At 40.6% G+C, this 23,021-nt stretch overlaps 1 protein-coding gene and 1 long non-coding RNA gene across 2 annotated transcripts; one reads left to right on the top strand and one right to left on the bottom strand.

Moving 5' to 3' along the window:
• Positions 1 to 5,902: 5,902 nt before the first annotated feature.
• Positions 5,903 to 16,626, top strand: LOC116736401 (uncharacterized). The gene is made up of 2 exons (XR_004342550.1): positions 5,903 to 6,906; positions 14,005 to 16,626. It is a non-coding gene; the product is annotated as an uncharacterized LOC116736401 (long non-coding RNA).
• A 3,467-nt stretch (positions 16,627 to 20,093) lies between these two features.
• Positions 20,094 to 23,004, bottom strand: creld2 (CRELD disulfide isomerase 2). The gene is made up of 10 exons (XM_032588828.1): positions 22,674 to 23,004; positions 22,270 to 22,352; positions 21,925 to 22,035; positions 21,586 to 21,677; positions 21,319 to 21,495; positions 21,139 to 21,237; positions 20,933 to 21,016; positions 20,701 to 20,796; positions 20,453 to 20,587; positions 20,094 to 20,365 (listed from the first exon to the last, which is right to left on the bottom strand). Exons 1-10 carry the CDS (start codon positions 22,812 to 22,814, stop codon positions 20,307 to 20,309), a joined length of 1,077 nt encoding a protein of 358 aa, XP_032444719.1. The 5' UTR covers positions 22,815 to 23,004; the 3' UTR covers positions 20,094 to 20,306.
• Between the last annotated feature and the right edge of the window lie 17 nt (positions 23,005 to 23,021).

The following is a 23,021-nucleotide window of genomic DNA, read 5'->3' on the forward strand; positions in this document are numbered from 1 at the left end:
TTTCCAAGGCATTATAGTGTGGAAAAACCTTCAGTAGCCATCAAGTTTTTATACATAAGAGTTTTGAAAGACGTCATGTAATTTGCTGCCTGTGTATAATTAACTTTGCGATAACATAATAAGCTCCATTCCTTTTAAAAAGCACCACATGTCTTCTCCTGAAACAATTATGACTTTGTGCTTTTTCACTTCTGGCTCTGAAACTTTGAGCGAGCTGCACGTGGCCGTCATCACGGCGAGCGCATCCTCTGTGCGTGCATCTCTGCACGGACATATACTGCAAGGGGGCGGAGGAAGAAGGAGGGAACGGCCAAGTGTCCCAGAAATTAAAAAACAGAGGATTAGGTTTCCGTGTGAATGCATATGCTTGAATGTGAGCATCCATATGTTGGCGCGTTTGTCTGCCGGCTTGCGTGAGCGCTGCCTCTTACGTCGCACGGAGTCACGACCGGGCCCGTGTTGAGCATGCCAACTAAAAATAGTCTATTATTTATCGGCTCGGTGAACAGCTCAGCGCTGCTTAATTATTGAAGATCTGGAAAAGGCTGAGGACTGCCATTTTTCATCTCTTCCCCATCCCTCCCTGCCGCTCGCCGTGCTTTGTTTCCAGTACACGGAGTGCTGGCGTGATGTAAGAGCCTGCGTCACAGCTGACTGCGTGTCACTGTGTCATTCCCTCACTGCTGGAGGAGAATAATATTCCTGGCTTCTCCCCCTAATCACGCTGCGTGTGTGAGCATCCGCATTCCTACTGTTTATGAAGAACACCGGAGAGGGGAAGGCACAGTCATTAGCCAAACTCCCCCCCCCTCTCTTACGGTTTACAGCTATAAGCAGTCGCCTTCAAACACACAATTATTACTGCTCTTTGGGAAATATTTATTTAGTCAGCATTTGGTAATTGGATTGCCTTTCTGGGCAGGCTAAGAGCAATTCTTTGCTGTTCTTAAGACGTAAACAAGTTTCGCCGGTGAAACAAAATTTCACATTTTGCACTCAGTCCTTTGCAATGACCACATAAAAGTCAAGTTTATTTGATGTGTATAGCACATTTCAGCAACAAGACAGTTTACATCTTGTCAAATGCCATCATCAAAATCATCCAGCAAATATACATCTAATATATTAAGCAGTTGTTCAGATATTGTTAATCAAAGGGAATTTTAAACAGGTTTTAGCCTTGATTTAATGAAACTCTGTGTTTCAGCTGTTTTGCAGTTTTCTGGAAAACAGCAAAACACCTTCTGTGCACCAGATTTGTGGTGCCTAGAAGCTGAATGCTGCTTCTCTGGTTTTGGTTCTGGGAATGCATAATGGACTAGAACCAGAAGACCTGAGTGATCTGGAATGTTTATCTAATAACAACAGATCTTTAACGTATGTTAATGCTAGAAAAAAAAGTAATTTCAAGTCTATTCTCTGAGCTACAGTGAGCCAGTACAAGGATCTTACAGCTGTTGTGATGTGCTCTCTTTTCCTGGTTTTGGTCATAGTTGACGTGTTGATCAATCTTCACATCAACGTTGGCCAATCTGAAGACAAACCTCCCCTCAGCATGATTCAACCACCACCTTGGTATAGAGTAGGATTGTCAAACTCATTTTCGTTTTGAGCCATATTAAAATCCTGAATGTTCTCAAATATCCAGTGGTGCCAGAATTTATAGATAAAACCCATTAGCAAATTATTAAGATATTAATAAATAGCTGTTTCTGCATTTAATAAGCACTACCATGTTTCACAGTGAGCATGGTACAATCAGGGTGATTTACAAAATATTGTATTTAAAAAGAAAATTAAAGGATAGCAATTTTGCTTGATTTTTGTTGTTGTTGCAAACTGTATCACATTGCTTAGAAGCCTGAAATGTTTAAAGAATTTAGGCTTCATGATTCTTTTATGAATATATTTTTACCAAAAACACAGTAACTGTTGCTGTATGTGGGCTCACTCATGTATATTCTTTGTCGTTTCTTTCAAGTAAAATAACAGTAAAGTATTCAAAATTATTCTAGGGAACCATCTCCGGACCTTCAGCTAAATAACTTTGTAATTTCAGAGTATGTCTGAAGATGCACAAGGCAGAATATTTCTATCCACTGCAACATAGCTGGGTGTTTTCAAGAATGCCACGCAATGCTTTTTATACAACCATTAAACCCCACCAAATATTGCATGAATGTGTCAAAGGTATGAGAAAAAACAGCTTCCTTTACTGCACATAGGAAGAAAAGAGGAATACCGAAGGATGCTTTAGTGACGCTTATTGATGTCAGAGGATCCTTTGTAGCTTACATGTTTCATCTTTAGTGTCAGTCAGCTGTGTGAGAGGTCTTTGTTTGTGTTGGTGAATGTCTACAAACCTGTGTGGCATCCTGGCAGACTCTTTGTTCCCAAAGATTTAAACCTTTTTTTGAAGAAGCAGTGGATCCATGTAGATCTGACTGATGCTTTGGTGTTAGGAGAGGCTACGGTAAAAACTGAAGTTATCCCCCTTCCGGATTTAGGTGTAAAATGATTTTCTTTCAGAAAGATAATAAGACAAATTATAAATAGTAGTTTTGAAAAAAAAAACAAAAACGATATTTTATTACAAATTACACATCAAAAATATTTAAAAACTCAATAAATAATGGATCTTCATTGGCATTCTTATAGTTGCTATCTTGCTTTTTGCATTTTTCCACTCATATTTGGACAATATATGGAAATGACTTTAAAGTCTTTGTGTATGGAAGGTATCCTTGTCATCTCCCTATCATATTCAGATCTGGACTTTGTCTGGACCTTCAACTAAAATCTGCCAGCTGCGTGAGCAATTTTGAGCTCAACTGCATGTGGATTTGTTTCTCAGTATGTACATTTTGGGAGTAATTGTGCACTCAACAAAATGTGGTCTGCCAGTGTTAACGCATTCAAAACAAGTCTCTGTTGTGGTCTGTCAATCAACGTTTTAGTTATACATGGAATACACAATGGATTTCAATTTGAAATGGTTCAAAAGGTGTGAAAACGTTTGCACAGCACTGTAAGTCAGTACGAGTTTACCCAACTTCATTGATACCACATGTACAGTACCATGTACAGTACCATGATGAGCAAATAACACACTGTACATTTCAGTCCTAGAGTTCACTAAGTCCATACAGGACACATGGCCTCAATGACACACACACACTCATGAATGGATGAACTCCTCTGACCCCCTCTGCCACATAAACAGGCGAGCATGTCAGGAATGCCCACGTGCATTTACAGACAAGTTTTGTGCCAATGGTGGCATTTGTTTGGTTAATCGGTTGGAGAAGGCAGCAGGACCTTTTGTTATCATCTGGAGCACAGGGTGGAGCCTGTTGGCTGAAAGAACCTATGGGCATCAGCAACATTCAGCCGCTTTCATCAGGGAACACAGGATGCATTCATGCAACATGGAAGATTAGCGATGTGGAAAACGTCACCTGTGAGGTAAAGATTGAGAAAGCAGAGAGAAGCCTCATTTTTCAAGATCTAAGCTTAACACTTCAGCTTAAAAGTAAAATGAATGGCTTCAGGGGAATAAAGAGTGTGTATTTGTAACACGTGCCGCTCGGCGCCGCAGTTTGTAGTGGTGTTGGAAAGCAGCAAGAAGGTTCTGGGTTCAAATTCCAAGACCTTTCCAGCATTTCCTGAGCAAGTGTAACACGGGCAAAATCCCTACGCCGTCCACATGGACATGCTAATTGGGTACCGTCCTTACTTTAACAATTTCTTGCTGCAATGTCTGAGTACAAGTCCAGTTTAGAATTATTTTTGTTCCACAATGAGCCTCCACTTAGATATCTCACACATTTCTAAGGAAAAAAGGTTGACTTAATTGGCAAAAGCTTCCAGAATGAGTTCAATGCTTTCGGTGTTATATTTCAACGACGCAAATACATTTTGATCTAAATTGTGAAAATCATTTTGTTTTGGCCCATCACATGAAAATGTCAAAGAATGCAAGTTGTAGAGACACTTACAAGGCAAACAGACCAAACACAGCTATACGTAATTCCTATTGCCTGAGCCAGATGGAACCAACGGTTGGAGATTTTAAACAATCTGCGTCACCAACACTTTGAAGTTACACGAGAGTGGGTAAGGTCAGATGATTCTTAAGTGAGATGAGGACAAAATTTCTTCACTAAGCCAGGAACAAATAAGATAAATTTCATTCAAGAGAGATGCAGCAACTAGACCCCCCATGACCAGCAGTCAGAGGTCTGACTCTTACATCTAACCGTGAACAACATAAAGGAGCCATTGTTTAGAGTGCAATTACCATCCGAGATGATTGTAAAACTCACAAGCAGCCACAAACAAGGTGAGAGAGAGGGACGACAAGAAAACATTGTCTGAGCGTTAGTGCCTGCTCAACAACACCATTGTATTGGCTTTCGTTTGATGGGTCCAGGTAGGGGGAGGTAGACGGACAAAGAGGGAAAATCCACTTCTAACAGCAATTTACCATGTCATGCGCTTGACAAAATCCACATTGTTCAACATTTAGACAGCTCTTAGAGATGAACTACAGAGAAAAAGAGAGAGAGTAGATTGACAAGGAATTGAGTTTGATGTTCTAATGGGTCTCAAAGGTGGCCATAGCTACTGGTGGGGTGGCAGAAAGTAACGCCGAACACGCAGTTTAGATCCAAATCCAGAGGGCTGATAACCTCCCTCACTAAACCTGTTGTTTAACTTAGCAAAACTACGAGGAGAAATGGGGAAAAAATTGACAGAAACCATGGCGTAAGGGAAGAACATGAGTCACCGAAGATTAAGAGATGTGTACGTGGCAGAGGTCTCGTCTGTTCTCAGTTACCCCAACCTCCAAGCCCTTTCCTCCGCAGCTTGTAAATGGTAGCATTCTGCCAACAATGTGGGGTTGTGAGGGACAGTGGGCTTGACTGCCTGGCAGGGGAAAGAGGCGAGATGAACCCGATTAACAGTCACATCTTGTTCTCTTGTGATCTCTAGTTGCGTAAGCCTCATCTTAGCAAAATGACAATTCGCAACCATTAGCCACAAGTCATGTTTATTGATTTGTTTCAGTGTTAGCCATGTATTAATCAGATTAGATATACATTTCCTTTTATGAAATACTCTAATGTACTGGTAATAGACATGTTCTGTACAAAAGTAAATATAAAACGACTGCTGTATTTAACACATATTCTTGAAAAAAAGATTCACGCTTACTAAGTTACAACAATAAACTTGTTCAGATTTTATATACTAGACAAGTAAAACTAAGAAATGGATGAAGGAAAATGATAGGTGGCGTTCAATGTTTGATTTTAGGGTATGTCTGTAGCAGCTTTGCTGCCAGATAAGGACACCTGATGTTTAGCAGTAAATAGTAAAATGGTGGTTGGAGAATGATGTACATGTTCAATTTAGGTCTTATTTGAAAAACTTCTTCTACAAGATTACTGACTGCCTACATCCCCATGTCTGGCCGACCATGGAAGCAGACACCAGGATGCTAAGAAGTTTTACAACACCCTAAAATGCAATTATAGGACTTTGAGGCATAGAGTTGGAAGACCTGACTAGCTCACAATCAGAGGACCCACCATGAGTTGTACTGTGTCTCACAAGGTGTTTAAAATGTGAAACCATCTGGAAGAAAAACTCAAACTTAAGCAGAACTGGACCCTGCAACCTGAGAGTGAATCAAAACATGCCAGTAAATCCACCAACAACTGACTCAGAAGGATGAAATGGAAAGTCCTGGACCGAGTCAAAGCCCAGATCTTGATGTAACTGAGAGGACATGGGTTGACCTGAAACGGGAAACCAATCAAACATCTCTGAGCTGAATGTAAGGAGTGTGTTCTAACCTTTTCTTCAGCTAAGAACTTATTTTATATCTGCAGTTTAATCAGTAAAACAAAATTAGTTTAGGTTGCCTACTTGCAAGTAAATTAATATGTATTTGTCAATGATGTCTGAATATTTAATGAGGTATCCAAACCTTTCATGTGATTGTAACAAATAGTCGACTCAGTTTAAATCCAGTTGTTCTTGGAAGGCTTTGTAGGATGGTTTGAGACTATTAATGGAAGAAAAAAATGAGAGATCAAGTATAGAGTTTTGGAGAAGTTTAAGTGAGGTTGTTCAATCCATTCTTCAAAATAAGAAAAGGACAGTGGCACAACTGCAAACCAACACAATGGAGCTGCATTAATTGTGGTGGAATCGTGCCTTTCTTCAGCGGGGAGCTAAATCCTGGAAGAAACTATGTTTGATGCTTTCAAATTAAAATTGATTTTAATCCAAAGAAACACCAACAAAATCCATTGAAGTTTGTGATTGTAGTGTGATAAAATGTGAAAAATATCAGGGGATATTAATAGTTTTGCAAAACACACTGACAAAATTAAAGCCATACATCCCAAATGTGTTACCACAACTGACATAAATGAAAACTGAAGGTGTGAAAAATAGAAGTTTATGTCACACATAAGAAAAACCAGCCAATAGACTGATGCTCTATCAGCCACGCAAAGCATCGGTGTCTTAACATCGTCAAAAATCGTCTTGGTTCTCGCTTTAAAGTTTGCGGCTTGAAAACAGGCCTTTGTTATGCAACTGCTGCTCTGGTAGTAGTCCATCTGGGAGTTCTGTCCTGGCACGTACAAACATGTGTGATAGCGTGTCGGTGTGTAGGCGGGAGAACAAGATGGAAAGAGTCAAAAGATTGTGTGTAGCCCTTTGTATTCGGCGTCAGTTAAATTCACGTGCGATTTAAGGTTTGCCGTTTACGGTTCTCCACCTGATGGCTTCGGAGGTTGTGCATCAGCCGTCATGGCTGCCAATATGTTCATATTCCTCACTACGTGCGGGGGTTTGTGTATGTCTGCGCGTGGGGGCCGCAGCAAGCTGGTGAGTGGGCCGCTTCGCCGCCTTTTCCTCCTCTCCGCAATCGGAGACGCTTCCACCGCGTTTCTCAACCGGAGCCATTCACAGCCGTGGCTAAATAGCCCCAGAAACAGGATGTGCGCCAAGTTGTAGCTGCTAGTGCTTGGCTACGGGAAACCTGACCAGCTTCCAGCATTATGTAAAACCTGCCAGATCAAGCTGTGTAGTCATTTGGTCACACGCTTAATTTACATTTTCTGCAACAGAATGAAAAGCACCGGAAGCTCTTTTTCTCTTTCTCTCTGCTTTTTTTTTCTTCTTCTTCCTCCTTGCTTGTGTAGGGACAAAAGTTTGGAAGGAGGCTAATTTCCTGATCAAATCTGCACATCAAAGACTGACTGAATGTTATGTCACCATCACTTAACCGATTCTTGGTTAGATTTTAGACCAGAAAGAATCTGCAACAAGGAAAGAAGGTTTTTATTGGACAATAAGTGTTAAAAGAATCCACCTTGCTGTGTTCATACCCCAGATTACAGGATCACTGTCCTGCTGGAAGCTGAACCTCAGTGCCATGTTTTTGTAGCTTCTAGCAGGTTTACTTTCAACTCTGTCCAGCTTACCTCTCCTTACTGAAGAAAGGCATCAGAGTCTGATAATGCCACTGCCATGTTTCGCCATGCCGACAGTCAAGTGGATATGAAGTGGTTATTTTTCCACCTCAAAATCGTTAAGCCAAAAAGTCCAGCTGAGGTCCCATCTGGCCAGAGGACTTTGTTATGCATCAGTCTTTCCAAAAATGCGTTTATTTGTGAATTATTAGTCTGTAAATTACTGATTACTGACTAATAAGTCTACCATAAAGTTTGTGACGTTTGTGCGATGATGTTCCCACCTGAGCCAACGTTCTCTGCTCCTCCTCCAGAGTTACCGTGGTGATCTTAGTTGCTTCTCAGATAGGTGATGGACTGAACAGTACTCTGTGAGATGTAAAAGTTAAAAGATATTGTATACGCTAAGATATTGTTTTATACTCTAATCCTGCTTTAAGCCACTCGCTGATGCCGTTTGTTCTGTGATGTCCTCAAACAATTTTCTGAGGTCCTCACAGAACAGCTGTATTTATACACAGATTACACTGCAAACAGGTGGATTTCATACAAACAAGGGGACTTCTGAAGGCATTCTTTTGAACTTGATTGATTTGCGTCATTTTCCTTTTTAGTTGGCACTGTCCGGTGTTGGTTTATCACATAAAATTCCAAAAGATACATAAGATTTCTGTCTATAATGTCACAATAAATGAAAAGGGTATTTTTAGTAACTAAACATATCTAAAATTACACATACACTTCTACTTTACCCAGAAACAAGGCCTATGTGACTAATGATCATTACCCAAAGGCCATATAAGAACTACAGTGAAGTTGTTTGCAATGCTACACCGAGGATCAGCCTCTTTAACACCATAATAAAAGATTCAAGTCCTCAGGAGAAGAGGCCCATGCAGCTGAGGACTGTAAAACAAGACAGACCACCCCTGCTGGCTGATTCCCGTCCACAGCTGTCTCTGGCCTCTTGACTTCTCGTGGGTCCACATGTTTTCTGGCCAGCAGCTCGCCATGTGTGGGCAGCCGTCTGAAACCTGACGGATCACCTCTTGCATGGAGGGTGACACCTAGTGTTCAAAGATTAAAAGACATACAGTAGATCATCGAAGTCAGAGAAAAGCCACTTACTGGTGGTTTTATATGATTGAAGGAACAGTCCTCACTTTTTTTTTTTTACATTAAATTGCATTTGGTGCAATAGCATAATCTCACTCAAAAAACAGCCTTAAATTTGAGTTAATTTAATTAGTGAGAACATTAAGTTTAAGTAAGAAAGTAAATTGTTATAAGACAATTGCTTAACTTGCCTGTGTGAAACTATGTGAGCACTAGCTAAAAACTTAAAAACCACTGAGGCAGTGTCAAACAAAGCTGGATGATGAGGAGACAAGTGGATCTCTGGGAGGATGGTAACAGAAAAACAGCAAAGTTCCCTAGTGGAGAACTGGAGTTAAGCCAAAGGAACACAAAGTCTCCTTTATAACAATTTATTTATATGGCTTCATATGGAGATGTGTGAGATATTGAAGGGTGGTATACTTAACTTGATTAACAAAGACAAAAAAATACCATGTTGAATCAAAGTCTTTTGGCTAATTTATGATTTCCTGATTTTTTTAAAGATTTGACCTGCTGATTCCAGCTCTAGTTGATTTTGATTTCATTTCAGTGACAGAAGAGGGTAGAAGAACAGTGGTCACTACGTCTTTGCATTAGGAGCAGTGGCGACATCACATGCTTTAAAATAGGCTTTATAGGGTAAACTCGGATTCAGACCAATGTTTGCTGTCACTACTGGTGATCAGAGGTGGGGACTCGAGTCACATGACTTGGACTCGAGTCAGACTCGAGTCGTTAAAATCACGACTTGAGACTTGACTTGAAAAAATGCTCAAAGACTCGGACTTGACTTTGACTTTCATGCCATTGACTTGGGACTTGACTCGACTTGAAGCTGTTTACTTGAAAAGACTTGATATTTTTTACTCAAAGTCTTAAAATTTAAAACACATTATTTATAAAGTGGCGTCATTAATTAATTTCACTCATTCCGTATCAATATGCGCAGACCGTCACTATGTTTTTCCTCTCTCCTTATGTATGTATGTGTACGTAGCTGCAGCACAACCAATCAAATTAACAGGATTCGGACGTTTAAAAAAAACGCGGCAAAGCTACAGAGCTCAGGGAACGAAATACGAAATAACCGCTCGAATATGCTTCCGCGAGTAATTTCTTTTGGCTACGTAGGTTATGAACTTTCGACTAAAAAACGAACTGCAACTTGTAAAACATGCAAGAAGAGAATATCGGATGGAGATGCCACGACGTCCAACTTTGTCCGGCATTTGAAGCTTCACAGAGATCGGTAGGTGGCACTTTTCTTTTGCTGTTAGATAGTTGACTTTAGCTAACTTCGTGTTAGCATGTGTACTCCGGGTTAAATTGGTGATGATTTACCATAAATCCGGTCCTTCAAATGCCTCCACAAATAATGTGCACCGTGTTAGCTCAGGAAGCCGGTGGATAGTGAGCGGGGCTCCGGAACAGAAAGCAGATTCTGGACCTGAACACAGGGAACAGAGTCTCTCTGTCCCATCATGATGATGAGCCGGGTCTAGTATCATCTAAGGATGGTTGGTGTATTTGAAGACATCTACGTTGGGAAATTATATTGACAATATATTGTTTACTGCAGTCAGTGCATTAAGTCAACTGTTTTTGACTTAATGCACTGACCGGCGTGACTGTCACATGTCGCACAGAACCCATTTCCAAGTAGTATAGCTTTGCTGGGAAAAAAAAAAAAAAGACCAAATACAGTGACTGTCCCAAATAAATTTTGTGTTTAGAATATCTGTCCCATATTTACGGAGGACTGAAACTAACATACTTAGAAATAAAAGCAGAAAAATGAATGCACCAGACCTTCCTGAGTTTACTTGTGATAACTTCATTTATACTTATTTCATTTTTTGAAAACTATGATTGTTGTAGTGTTGATGTTTATTTATGAATAGAAGGAGTAAACTGAAGTCAAATGTAATTCATGAAAGGCTGTAATTTATTTTCTGACATCTGTTTACTTCTGACAGATTTGAAGAATACCAGATGAATAAGAGGATCACAAATGAACCTCAAATACATATTTTAAAAAGAACAAATGGTCTAATATTTGAATTTTATGTATAATTGCAAATTATTAAAAAAATAAAAATAAAAACGACTCGAAATGACTTGAAATTAAAGGTTCCTGACTTGAGACTTGACTCGACTTTTGCGTGTCTTTACTTGAGACTTGACTCAGACTTGAGGACAGAGACTTGAGACTTACTTGAGACTTGCAACACAGTGACTTGGTCACACCTCTGCTGGTGATACTACAAAGATTCTTTCATATCTTTGTAGTATGTGTGTTGGCTTTGATGTGCTCCCGCTGTGAAAGGTTTGTGTATATTGGGATCAGTGGTGTGGAACTCACAGAGTTCTGCTGTATAATGACCAAGTAAATTACTTTTCTTTTGTATCTATGATTTTTTTTCCCACATTAAAGGATCATTTATCTATTTGGAAATAAATTTTCAGTGATCATTATCATTGCTCTCAGATAATTATTAGCCTAAATAATCAGGCACCATATGATGGCTAACCAACCATGTTTATTTTAGCTAAAACAAAAAACATTCTGTCCTATAGTCAGCTTTTCAGTGCATCACTAGATTCCATTAGAATCTTTAAAGTTACGTATTTAAGATATGTTGGATTCAGTCTTTAATCTGTTTTTGATTCTTTTATGTAAACCTGCAAATCTGAAAAGGCATTTCAGAAGCACTTTAGCACTTAACTTGAAAACCGTGAATGTGAATAACAGGATGCGTCGGGTACGCTTCAGTGCGGGGAGGTGCTGTGGGGAATGCCAGCGGACCTGCAGCTCTACATGGCAGATATATGCCCAGAAGTGCTGAGCTGTCAGAGAGGTGACAGGCAAGGCTTAGCTGACCCAGCAGTGCTCACTCTGACTGCAGAATCATCAGCACAGACTTCAATACGGACCACACTCTTTTTTTTTTTCCTTCAAAGCCGACCCGCTGAGACGCTCGGAAGAGACAGAAAATGCCTAACTGGTGCTCAGGAAGAAGGCTGCACTTCGAAACGAGGCTTCATAAGAAAAACAGCAGATTTTGTTTTTCCCCGAAGACTGTTGAACTGAACGCGAATCACCCTTTGTGCTGACCGAGAGTAGCCCTTTCCGTTGCATAACCGCCATCAGTGTGGTGGTCAGCGAGGATAAGCTGCTGAGCCCTCCTGTGATCGCTGCTCTCTCTTCTCTGGGGTCCCCGTCCAGAAAAAACAAAGCCATATGCAGCGATAGCGGCCAGGAAATGAGTTCCACGCCGAGCGACACAGAAGCCCGCGAAGGGCACGTTGTTTGCTGCTCGCAATAGACTGCGCTTCGCTTTCATGTGGCTTTTGAAGGTTCATAAGAGAACTGCGTCCCCTCTTATTATGTTGCGATGGAACACGTCCACTAAACAATTCAATAAAACGAGGATCAGAGTGAGCCACGTTTAGGAAGCTGGAGGAAGATGAGAGAATGTTTTGGAGCTCCAGCTGTAGTCTGTTGTATTCTGAGAGTACAGCTGACTGGGTCATGAAGTTGGCGTTTGAGCACATGCTGCTTAACACAACAAAACAGTTATTACAAATTGGATTGGAAGAGAGTAACTTTAAATACACGTGAATTATCTCCAGAGTTAGTCAACAGCTTGACCTTTTGGCCTACGTGTAAAACACAATGTGAGGAGGAAAAGCAGCACTACTTGTCAGCTTCAATAAGTCAGTGAAACACAGAGGTGGAAGCAGCAGACCGTGGGGATACCTTTCGTGGATGGAGCCAAATGGGAGACGATAGCAAAAGAAAACCTGTTAGAGGCTGCAAAAGACACAAACATTCACCTTCCAGCAGTTTTGCTGTACTTTGTGTTGGCCTATCACATTAAATCCATAATAAAGAACATTGTGATTAGAACATTGAAAAATGTCAAAGAAATTGTGAAAAAAGTTAGCATTTTCTCTTGCTTTGAGCATTTTTGTATTTATCAGAATAAAAATAACAATAAATTGATGCGTTAGAGAATATAGTAAGACTAAATTTATATAATTGTAATGACAGTGGAAACAATTGTGTCTTTTTGCTTTAAAAAAAAGGTTTGCCATCAAGACTTTTAAAGTAGCTGGAAATTATATTTTTACATAGCTGTGTTGGAATTTTGACTCATGCTTCTTTGCTTCTTTTAGCCACATTTGGATTTAAAACCATACTAAAACCTGTTATTGGGTTGTTTAGAGGAGCAATTGTTTTTCACCTTTGTTCTGCTATATACGTTTGAGCTTAAGGCCACAAACTGAAGAAACAAACCGTCAAGATCTAGACACCGCCACCGTAATGTTTGACAGTAGGCATGACGTTTTCTACTGAAACGCTGTTAGTTTTATGTCAGATTTAACAGGACATAAACCTTCCAAAAATGATTCGTTTTTCTTGTCAGTCAGTAGAATATTTCTTCAAAGTTGTGGAGATCATCAAGATGATTTTTAAACCGTCCTTTCTGTGTTCTTTAGTCAGCAGGGGTTCTGGTCTTCTCCACCAACGAGGTTATTTGTGCCCAGTTTCTTTCTCATTGTTGAATCATTAATGCTGACCTAAGTTGAAGGAAGTAGGCCTGCAGTGCTGGAGATACTCTGGATTGTTTTTCAACCTCATGTATGTAATGTGAATGCACTTTTGAAGTAATTTTGGTAGGCTAGCCTTCTCTTGGAAGGTCCACCACCGCTCAATGTTTTCTCCATTTGTTGATAGTAGCTCTCAAGTCAGTTTTTAACTATTTTGTTGACTTTTAGATATTCCTGATTTTGTTTTGCATCTGCTTTTGAATTTATTTATTTTTTAAGATAGAGGCAGGATGCGTATCTTTGTGAGGCCTACTTTGTACTGTAAGACAAGTTCTGTTTCAGTGATTTCATAATTACTCAAACAGTAATCAAACCTGGGTTAGTTAACAAGGCACCAGTTATGTACTCGCATGACACAATTTAGTTTGAGAGCTTTTTTTCCTTTAATAAGAGAAATCGTCATCTTTTGTATTTATTCCGGTAATTTTTGTCTGATGTGTAAAGGATGTTTAGTAATCTAAAACATTAAATTGTGCCAAAAAGAAAAAACAAAAGAAATCTGTAAGGGACAAATGCATAACTGTTAAAAAGCCATAGAAGTTATTCCAAGTTATTACAGAAAAAGTTGCGGTTTATGAAAGGAAAAAAAATAAAATCAAAACAAATAAAATAAAGAACAAATTCATGAGAAAAACATGTTTTTGTAACAGTAAGCATAAACTCTTGCTCTTCCACCCTCAGCAATGCAGTTTATCGCCAAGACTTGTGTCATCTGTGACTCCTTCTCTCCCCTACTCATCAACTCCTTGTTCCCTTCCGTCCTGTTTACACCCTCCAGTGTCAACACCACCTGAGCGCCATGGCAACAACACACTGCTATATGGAGAAAGGAACAGAGCTCTCCGCCTCCACCGGGGTTTTACAGCTGGTTTTGGACAAAAAAAAAGGTCTGGAAATCACTTTGAAGTTGGGTCCAGCAGTGCAGGAGAAAAATGCCTTTGATGTGGGTAACCAGAAAGTGTCTTATAAATGCTGCAGGTGTTACAATAGGTGAACAATGCAAAATCCTGCTAATTCATCGCAAACCCAATACTGCATAGATCATGCTTCCAGACGCACAACCCCTGATGCAGCTTTTTTCATATATATATATATTTTTTTTCTTTACATTTATTTCCAGTAGAAATATTGCTCAAAGCGTTTTTGACAAGGATAAGAACATACCCGACGTTGCTATTTCAACCAACTGCTGAACATCTGGCTCCGACTGTCTGTGACTTTATTGGTGTGCTTATGGGATCTCCGTGTTAGGTTCTCTAGCCATCCAAGGATGACTTATCTGAAGGGGGAATGTCTAACATTTTACTACCTGCACACATGCAACATTTGAGCGTTAGTTACACGGTGCCGCAACAGAGAAACCACGTGCCTGGGCCCAAAAACGGTTGTACAGGACTCCCTGTACTTTATAATGGAAGTATAATGCAGGTTATTAAGGAATTCCACCATGACAAAAGGTACTCTATAAAGAATATTTATGAAAACTATTACTCATTAAAGAATTCCAAATTGATGAAGCAGAATTTTCCTTACCTGTCCAGGGTGAATCCCAGCTCTTATCCATTGACCCTGCAAGGATGAAGGAATAACAAAAAAACTCAATGGATCTTCCTGCAGATTCAAACAAGGAATTGGTGAGGCACCATTCCTACTTTTGCAGTTTGAGCAGCAAGGGGACTTTAAAGCATTAAAACCATCTTAGTACAATACAAGAATATGTTGAGGTAAAACATCAATTGGCTAGGCATTTGATGTTCTCCAGCCATTTGCAAAACAGCTTTCTACCAAAGATGAACTGTTTGGACATAACACAGGGACTGAGGCATGCATCTGGACTCTAAAGCTCCCTGATAAATAAAAAAAAAGGGGATCTCATAGTGGTTTTAGGAAAGAAGCCCAATCAACATGGCTCAAAGGATTTACTGCTAAGCATCTTGGTCTGAGGCACTCCAGGAGAACCCCAGATGTTTTTCCCCCCACATACCAAAAGGACAGAGCTGTCTGGAAGTAAAAGAGGTACCTGCTCAGTTTTAAGCATTTGTTTATAAATCTAGTGTTAAAAGGTGTGTTTGAAGGATTGCCAAAGGGAGCCTGAGCTGACTAATGGTAAAAAGGTGTATCTTGGGTGTAGATAGTCACGGTTTTTAAACCACAAATATTTCCTGTCAAATTTTTTAAATTTAAAAAAAAAACAGTTAAAATTCCTTTTGAAAGGGTTCTTTTCAGAGAAAGTAGAGTAATGTAACTCTGCCTCGCTTATTTCAGCTTGTTGTCTCCGGCATTTCTCCTTTTGGCCATGAGCTATATCTGATGACCACTGGAGTTTCATTTTGATTCTCCTCTTTCTTCACCGTGACAGACCAGAGCAGTGACCACGTTACTCCAGGCAAGGTCTCAACCCATCTACCCACCATTCTCTCTGGTAAACAAGACAAGTTATTTGAACATTTCCTCTTGCTTCACAGACTGACCCCTACCCTTAGGAAAGCAATCAGCCTCTTTCCTGGTGGTCCATTGCCACATGCTGTTAGAGCATCTGCAACAAGCTAAGGTGAGACCCTGAGGTTCCCAAACCCTCGTCACAAATGCACCTTGAGATGCGGTCCATAAACACCACAATCAGATATAGTCCACCTTGTACTGGGAACAAGTTCCACTTTACGCCAGGAAAGCAGACACAGCACTTCCTTTGACAAGTACCAATTATCCCTTAAAAACAACCCAGGAAAGATGCAGAGTCCCCCACAAACCACCTTGACTGGACTGTTGTAATCTTTCTGCAGATGTGGACAATGCAACCAAAAGTACCATGAACAACTCAGCAATTCCATAAGTGTAAAGATCTGGTTCACTGTTCCAGCGCCAGTTTAGATAGTTATTTCATTAATGCAGTAATAGCTAGAGCAAAAGCAGATAAAATGTCTCAATGTTTTCATTTTTATTTGCATCTCAACAGACAAAGGACTTAAACCTACAGCACTGAGATCAAAGTCTCCTATCCGTCTCCTCTCATTCCTGATGGCTGCAAAAGATCAGAGGCCAATGATTCAGTCGTGACGTATTGCTGTACACGGAAAGCACACTGGGCCTAATCTCATCGCCCTGTTATGCTCAGCACATGTGCCCACCTGCACATGCAGAGACAATTCTAGACCTGGACCCTGGCTTCAGGATCAAACAGATCGTTGTAAGGGCAGTCTCTGTTCAACACTGAGAATAGGAAGGAATACCCCTCTGAAAACGGTCCAGCCACAGTGGATTGTACAAAAGAAAGTAAAACAATACAATTTTCACTCTATTGAAGCATATAAGAACATTACAAACAGAAAGATTGTTTTCATTCTCAGCGCAATGAAACAAGGCAACAAAACACACTGAATAATTAAAAAAGCTGGGATTGGCTCTGTGTTGTTATTGAGTTGAAATGGTCTCAGGTAGAATCTAATTTCTGTACATGCAATCAAAACAGCAGTTATTGAATTCTCTGCTGCTTAAGGGCCCTACTGTGTTTTCTTTTGGTGGGGAAAAAAAAAATCTTGTGACCTAAATAATTCAGATGTAGATTATGTTTCCCTGTTTTTTTTCACTAAAGGTCAACTGAATTTACTCTGGGAAATACCAAATATACAATCCAACCGTGGCAGTCTCTTTAAGGAGAAAAGAAATCTAGATCAAGTGCTTTTGATTCTGCTGTTTTCTGCTAAGATGCAGCACAGATGGAACTGCAAACTTCATTGCATTACTCAAGATCTGCTGTGATGAGGGTTTATATTTTTGTTAAATTTAGGCAGTTTGGGCATCAATAGGATGCATAATAAATAAATCCTAAACATATTTCAACAAGTTGTTAGTTTAAGGATGCACATTTATGCAACCAGGTTATTGCACTTCGCTATTATTACTTTTGTACTTTTTCTTCTCCTTATGAAAATTTAGGAATCTGTTCAACTGAGGGTGATATGGGGGTCATTTGAGCTCCAGGGGTCACACAAGTTGCGAGTCAGTGAGTTAGATGTCTTTCACAAACAAAGCAGATTTTCAATTTCCCCCTCCTCACCCCAAGGCAAATGGCTCCAGCTGTTCCACCCTCTTCTAATGCTTTCACTTCCTGTCAATGTCTACATCTTATAAGAAAAGAGGCCAGAATCAGGAGGGTTGGTGTCACTTTTTTGCACCTTGAACTAAAGATTCCACAAGAAGCCATGGGTCTTGAGCTCCAGCCCACGGCGTCTAGTTTGTCCGGCCTAATCGTTGGCGGCTGGGAGTCCAGCTGGCCGAAAACAAGGCGAAGCCGACCGCATCAGAGAGGGCAGCAAGTTTAAGGAGTGCCTGACATCAGAGGCTGTGCAGACCGCTGACAGACAACAAAAGCACATGGTGCCACATCTGGCTTCTAGTTTAACATGCAGTTTCCCTTAGAGCATCTCGGCACTGTGATTATCCCCATCCCACCGGCCTATAATGGAACAATGAAGACTTTCGGCTAAGGATAGCTCTGGGAAAAAAGCTGGTTTGAGATGAAACCCTTGATGACTGAGGAAGAAGAGCAGTAGATTTAGATGCCCAAAAAATGCCACTGAACAGGAAGTGGTGAAAAACACTTTATACAGAATTTGGTGCCATCACCCTTGCGTCCCTGTGTTTTCCATCTCTGGAAGCGTCCTAGTAGTCGTCCTGCTACAGCTGGACCATGTGCTTCACAGCTGAGGTTTACTTACAGCGGAAAACCACCAAGGTTAAAAGAAAGTATCGGGGTGCCCCTCCAACCACAGAGCGAGCGAGCATGCATGCATGTGCAAAACTGAATCTAGGTCGCTTTACCGCACGGAAGGGGAGGCCAGCATTCAGAATAAACAATCCCCAACAAAAGGAAAGCCTGGTGGTTAAAGGAGCGGTCTTCAAACGGGTCACAAGTTCAAAGCACTGAAAATCAGAAAGTCATGAAGGAGCATCGTTTTCTTTTCCCAGAGAGTGAAACATTCGTTGCATCATTTTCAAGTTATTCATAAGGTAAATGAATTTAAGATGTGGGCCAAGAGTAATTTGCCAAGTCAGAAGTGTACATACACAAAAAGCAATTTTAGGCAATTTGGGGAAGTCCACAAGGTGATGTCAAAGCTTTAGAAGATTCTGATAGGTTAATTCACAACATCTGAGGTTGGTAAACATGGCCCCCGTGGACATAGCTTAAGGAACTACTTAAATACAATGCCACCTTGTGTGACATGATGGAAAAATAAAATCTAAATAGATCAGTCAAGATATTAAAAAGACAATGCTGTACCTCTACAAGACTGGTTCATTTGCCTCCTGGCTCTTATTGGTTGTTTCTAGTTAGCACTGGGAGAAGGCATAAGTGAGGAAAAAGCAAATCTGCTTTGACTGTCATTAAGCATCAGGTTCCTGCAACAGACTTTCCCACTAAAGCTGTTACTGCGGTAGGCTCAGTGGAGTACATCTCATCTCCAGAACATAAAACATTATATCAAACATGCATCTGATGAAGGCTAAATTCACCTAAAAGGGTGGCATCAGTATTAGGTACACTGACTCATGTATTAGTCAGGATGCTGACTCACGCTGATGCTCTCTTCTTGCCAAGTACCTCATATCATCCATCTCCTAAAGCAAACACTTTCTCCTTTGAGTTATGGATAAAATATTTAATAACACGAGATAGTTCTAACAGTGTAATCCATGCCTCCGCAGTGATGAGCCCAGCATGCTGAGTGCGAGGGTCAGAGTAGGGCAACTCTGCATCTCTGCTGCCGGCTCAGACAGGTCTCAACTGGCTGCTCCTTCCACCTTCGGCAAGATCCGGCAAATCAAAACAACTTACATCATCCCAAAGATAGCGGAGAGGGTTGATCAGGAGGAGAGACTGAAGGGTGGGCAGTTGTTGGTAAGAAACACGACTACCTCCACTTGTGCCCACCTCAAGGAAAGTAATTTAGATTAAGACTAATCTCTTAAATAATTCAGCTTTAAGAGTAGGGAAATGTACTTTTATTACCGCAGGTTGTAAAGGAAACTCCGGATCAATCTAGGAGGAAATACTGTATTATTGAGGATACTGAGTGCACAGTAAAGATGATTTAAAACACCAACACAGCATCCCTCGCTTTCTGGATCCATTCCAGACATGTGAGCGATGAAGATCGAAATTTCAACGGCCAACACTGCCATCGTGTGGCAATCCCGAGTCACTGCAACACGATTGCATTTAAAAATGTCTCCTACGTTGTCGGGCAGTTTTTCCTCAAAGCTTTACAAATGTAGGCGTGACATGTTTCTTTTGGGTTGCTAAAAAAATAATAAAATTTTTGAAAACTGTCAAATCAAATGGTTAATTCAAATAAGTCCGAATAAAATGTCTATAAATCAATTTGTGTTCAAAATACGAAACGTATTTTTTACATTACAAAGCTACCCAACTTTAACAAAACTCAGACCTTGTATTTCAGTTTCATAGCATTCCGAAACACATTTAAATTCCTGAGATCTTTGTTTTACAGCAGCTGACTTGCCGTTTTGACTACCCAGCGTTTGCGTTGTAAAACTAACGTTTTACTTAATCATTTAAATTAATGAATATGAGGCTACCCATTGTATTGTGTCCAACCTTTCACTTGTGTAATTGCTTTCTATGCATACATTTATGCAACTAGTTACCAATTGGCTCCTTTACTATGAGCCTCTGAAAGGGAACTTAACACTGCCATCATGTGGTGATTTCAAATTACTGCAACAAAGTTACCATTTTCCTTCTTTGATTTTCCAATAATTTACTGCTTCAGTTAAACTTGCTCCATTCTAAAAGTTATAAAATAAAACAGAAAGTATTTGATTAGTTAACATAGAATCACATTGAATTCAACATTATTCACGTTTATTGAAACAACTTTATTAAAACAAATGAACAGTGGCATAAAATGTCCTGTTTCTGTCCAATTCCACTGCTGGAAAACACTGGTGGGTTTTGAAAACATGTGGTATATTGATTGCGGTCAAGTTTAAAAAAAAAACAAAAAAAAAAGTCATGAGGTTCAGTTCGTTCATATACGGGTCCAAGTTTCAACATCAGAGCTCCCCATGTGGCCCTGGAGTCGTCTCCGATGCTTCAGACTCCTCCTTTTCATCTACAGACAAAGGAAGGAAAAAGGAAAAAGGTGAGAGTAATGCTACCAATGGTGAAATGTTTGAGTATTTAACGTAGTGACCCTCACCGCTCTGTTGGACACACTCGCCATCTTCCTCCTCATAGCCACTGGAGCAGATGCAGATGAAGCTGCCTTTATTGTTGACACACTCCTGGTTCTCCTTCACACACGCAGGCTCCGACTGTGAACATTCATCAATATCTAGAAAGCAAGGATAGCAATAAGCAAAAGATATCTGCAAAAATGACTCTGTACACATGGCAATAGTCGTTTTCCTTGATAATTTACAATCTACTGAAATATTTCCATCCTACCAGTGCAGGTTCCTTCTACATCCTTGTATCCTTCAGCACAAGCCTGGCACTCATCAGGACCACCTCCAGTGCAGCCGGTGCACGCCTCGTCACAACCTGTGTGAGTGCAAGACGATCAAAACTAATTAATTCAATGTTCAGCTGCTGCAAAAAGGTTGAAAATATTGTGACTATTTCATTATTTCTGAATTTTTTTCCCCCTTTAATCCAAGGAAACTAATCGCAACCTTACCATTGCAGGAGTAGGAACCTTCAGCATTAAGGCAGTATTGATCCTCTTTGCACGGTGAGGGCTCTTTGGCACACTCGTTCACATCTGCAAATCATTTGGCCGACAACACAAATGTATCAGTTTCAAAATGTGCAACCCTACACCAAGTCTTTCTTTATAATTAAATCCCACACAGGGTCTGCAGAACAGGATGGTATTCCTCCTACCGACACAAGCTTCTTGGTCATCCTTCTCCCAGCCCTCCTTGCACTCGTCACAGTCCTGATTGGTTGCGCCGGTGCAGGTCTTGCACGACGTGTCGCACTCTGTGGCAGGATGTAAACCCTGAATCATTGACCAATTCACTGAACCGTGTCGCTTCCTATACAAGTTTGCCTAAAGTTTACCTGTACACAAAGAGAAGGTGTAGTTTCTGACTTGGTTGAAATACCCGTCGACGCAGTCTAAGCAGAACTCCCCCTTATAGGCGTGGTCGCAGCTGCACTTCCCGTTGCCTCCGCGGGTCCCGTCGCCGTCACACACCCCGTTTCCATGACACGGCCTCTCCGAGCCCCCTAGACAAGCTTCAGAAGCAAAATTATTATTATCATTGGTACGTCAAATATTACAGCCAGATCTGTTTTCCCTCTGGTTTCATTAGAATAGTTCCTTACCATTGCAATCAGGTCCAAATGTTCCCTTTGGACAACAGACCTTGATGGTGTCTATGCAAAACCATTTATGCAGATCTGGATGTTTGGTTTTCCTGCATTGCAGAAGGGGTGAAATGGGAAGAGGTGGACTTCAATGAATGTAGAAACTTACTGCAAAAACTTGCTAAGTTCAACTGGTTTTTCAATATTTTGGGGAATAGCTAGTTTGTTAAACCTGATCGTGAAATAATTCAGGTCCAAAAAGGTCCCAGATTAGATAACTGCTTATGTTTAAACACTTTTCTGAACATCAGCTCATGCTCATTTACAGTTCCTCTGTCAATCTCACTGGACACCCACTTTTTAAACCACCAGGTCTCAAACTGCTCCTCGTGTTCCTCCACCATACGGTTGCACTCAAAGCTGCTGCTATCGCACAGATCCTCCAAGATCTCCATCAGGCGAATCTCACTGCAGGAAGACAGACATAGTTATATCCACACAGGAGCATAGAGGAAAAGGAAGCTGGGAGGTACGACACAGGAGGCGACAAGTAAAAGTAAAGGTTCTCTTTTTGGTGCAACCTTGTTGTTTAATGATCTGCTATCTAAAAACGTAGATATGCTTCCACTGCCGAGGTCAAACTGCTCTGTATCAGGTTGACCTGGTGTTAGCAGAGGACAGGACAATCTGGATTCGTCTCACCTTGTCTCATACTTGGACAGTTTTCTCTCCTCCCATGCTGTGTTGCCTCCTCCGAAGTTCTGCTTTGCTGTTCTATCATAGCCCTGAAAAAAGAAGAAAATCACAAACCCAAGTTATTTATACCAAGTGGAAAGAAGTAGAGGTTTTGCACCTTGACCAATAAGGTCGACTTATCAGATGTGCCTTGCAGGACTGGTGGTTATTTAGGAATGCCAGATTTAAAAGGAGTGAGCACAAAATGCCCGCCACATATTTCAAGTAAAAAGCAGCAATTAAATGCATTAAAGCGTGGATGCATTTCCTTTCACCTGACAGTCATGCCTAAAATAGCATTTTGTTCCTTGAGATTGATTAGTTTAGCAAGGCAGTGCAAGCAAGACGGGTGTTTTGAAAAGATCTCTGACCTTGTTGAAGTTCTCAGTAATTTGCTGGCAGGTGCTGCAGGCGCTTTTGAAATCTCTCTTGGTGTCGCCGGCTTGAAAAAGCAAAATAAGAATAATGGAGCAGGAGATGAGTCGCAGCTGTGGAAGGCAGGGGGACAGCATCTCTCACCCAAACAGACTCAATCACGCTATCATGACAGTAGCACTCTTCACTAACTGGTTTACACCCAGCTATAAAGTTCTGTAACGGTCGGATATATTTAAATGAGCTATTCCTAACATCAAACCTAAGATAATTGTATCTATGCAAAGCGCAGCTAAGTAGTATTTACATGCCGGTTGTAGAAAAAAAGAGATGCTTTTCTAGTT

The sequence above is a fragment of the Xiphophorus hellerii genome, chromosome 17 (assembly GCF_003331165.1).
Source record: "Xiphophorus hellerii strain 12219 chromosome 17, Xiphophorus_hellerii-4.1, whole genome shotgun sequence".
Lineage (NCBI taxonomy): Eukaryota > Metazoa > Chordata > Actinopteri > Cyprinodontiformes > Poeciliidae > Xiphophorus > Xiphophorus hellerii.

What these genes read in the sequence shown, in the direction of transcription:
- creld2 (XM_032588828.1), bottom strand. Translation starts at nt 22,814, where the DNA reads ATGCTGTCCCCCTGCCTTCCACAGCTGCGACTCATCTCCTGCTCCATT. An exon ending in CACCTTCTCTTTGTGTACAG is followed by an intron (nt 21,238 to 21,318) that starts GTAAACTTTAGG and finishes ATCCTGCCACAG; the next exon opens with AGTGCGACACGTCGTGCAAG. An exon ending in TGACCAAGAAGCTTGTGTCG is followed by an intron (nt 21,017 to 21,138) that starts GTAGGAGGAATA and finishes AATGATTTGCAG; the next exon opens with ATGTGAACGAGTGTGCCAAA.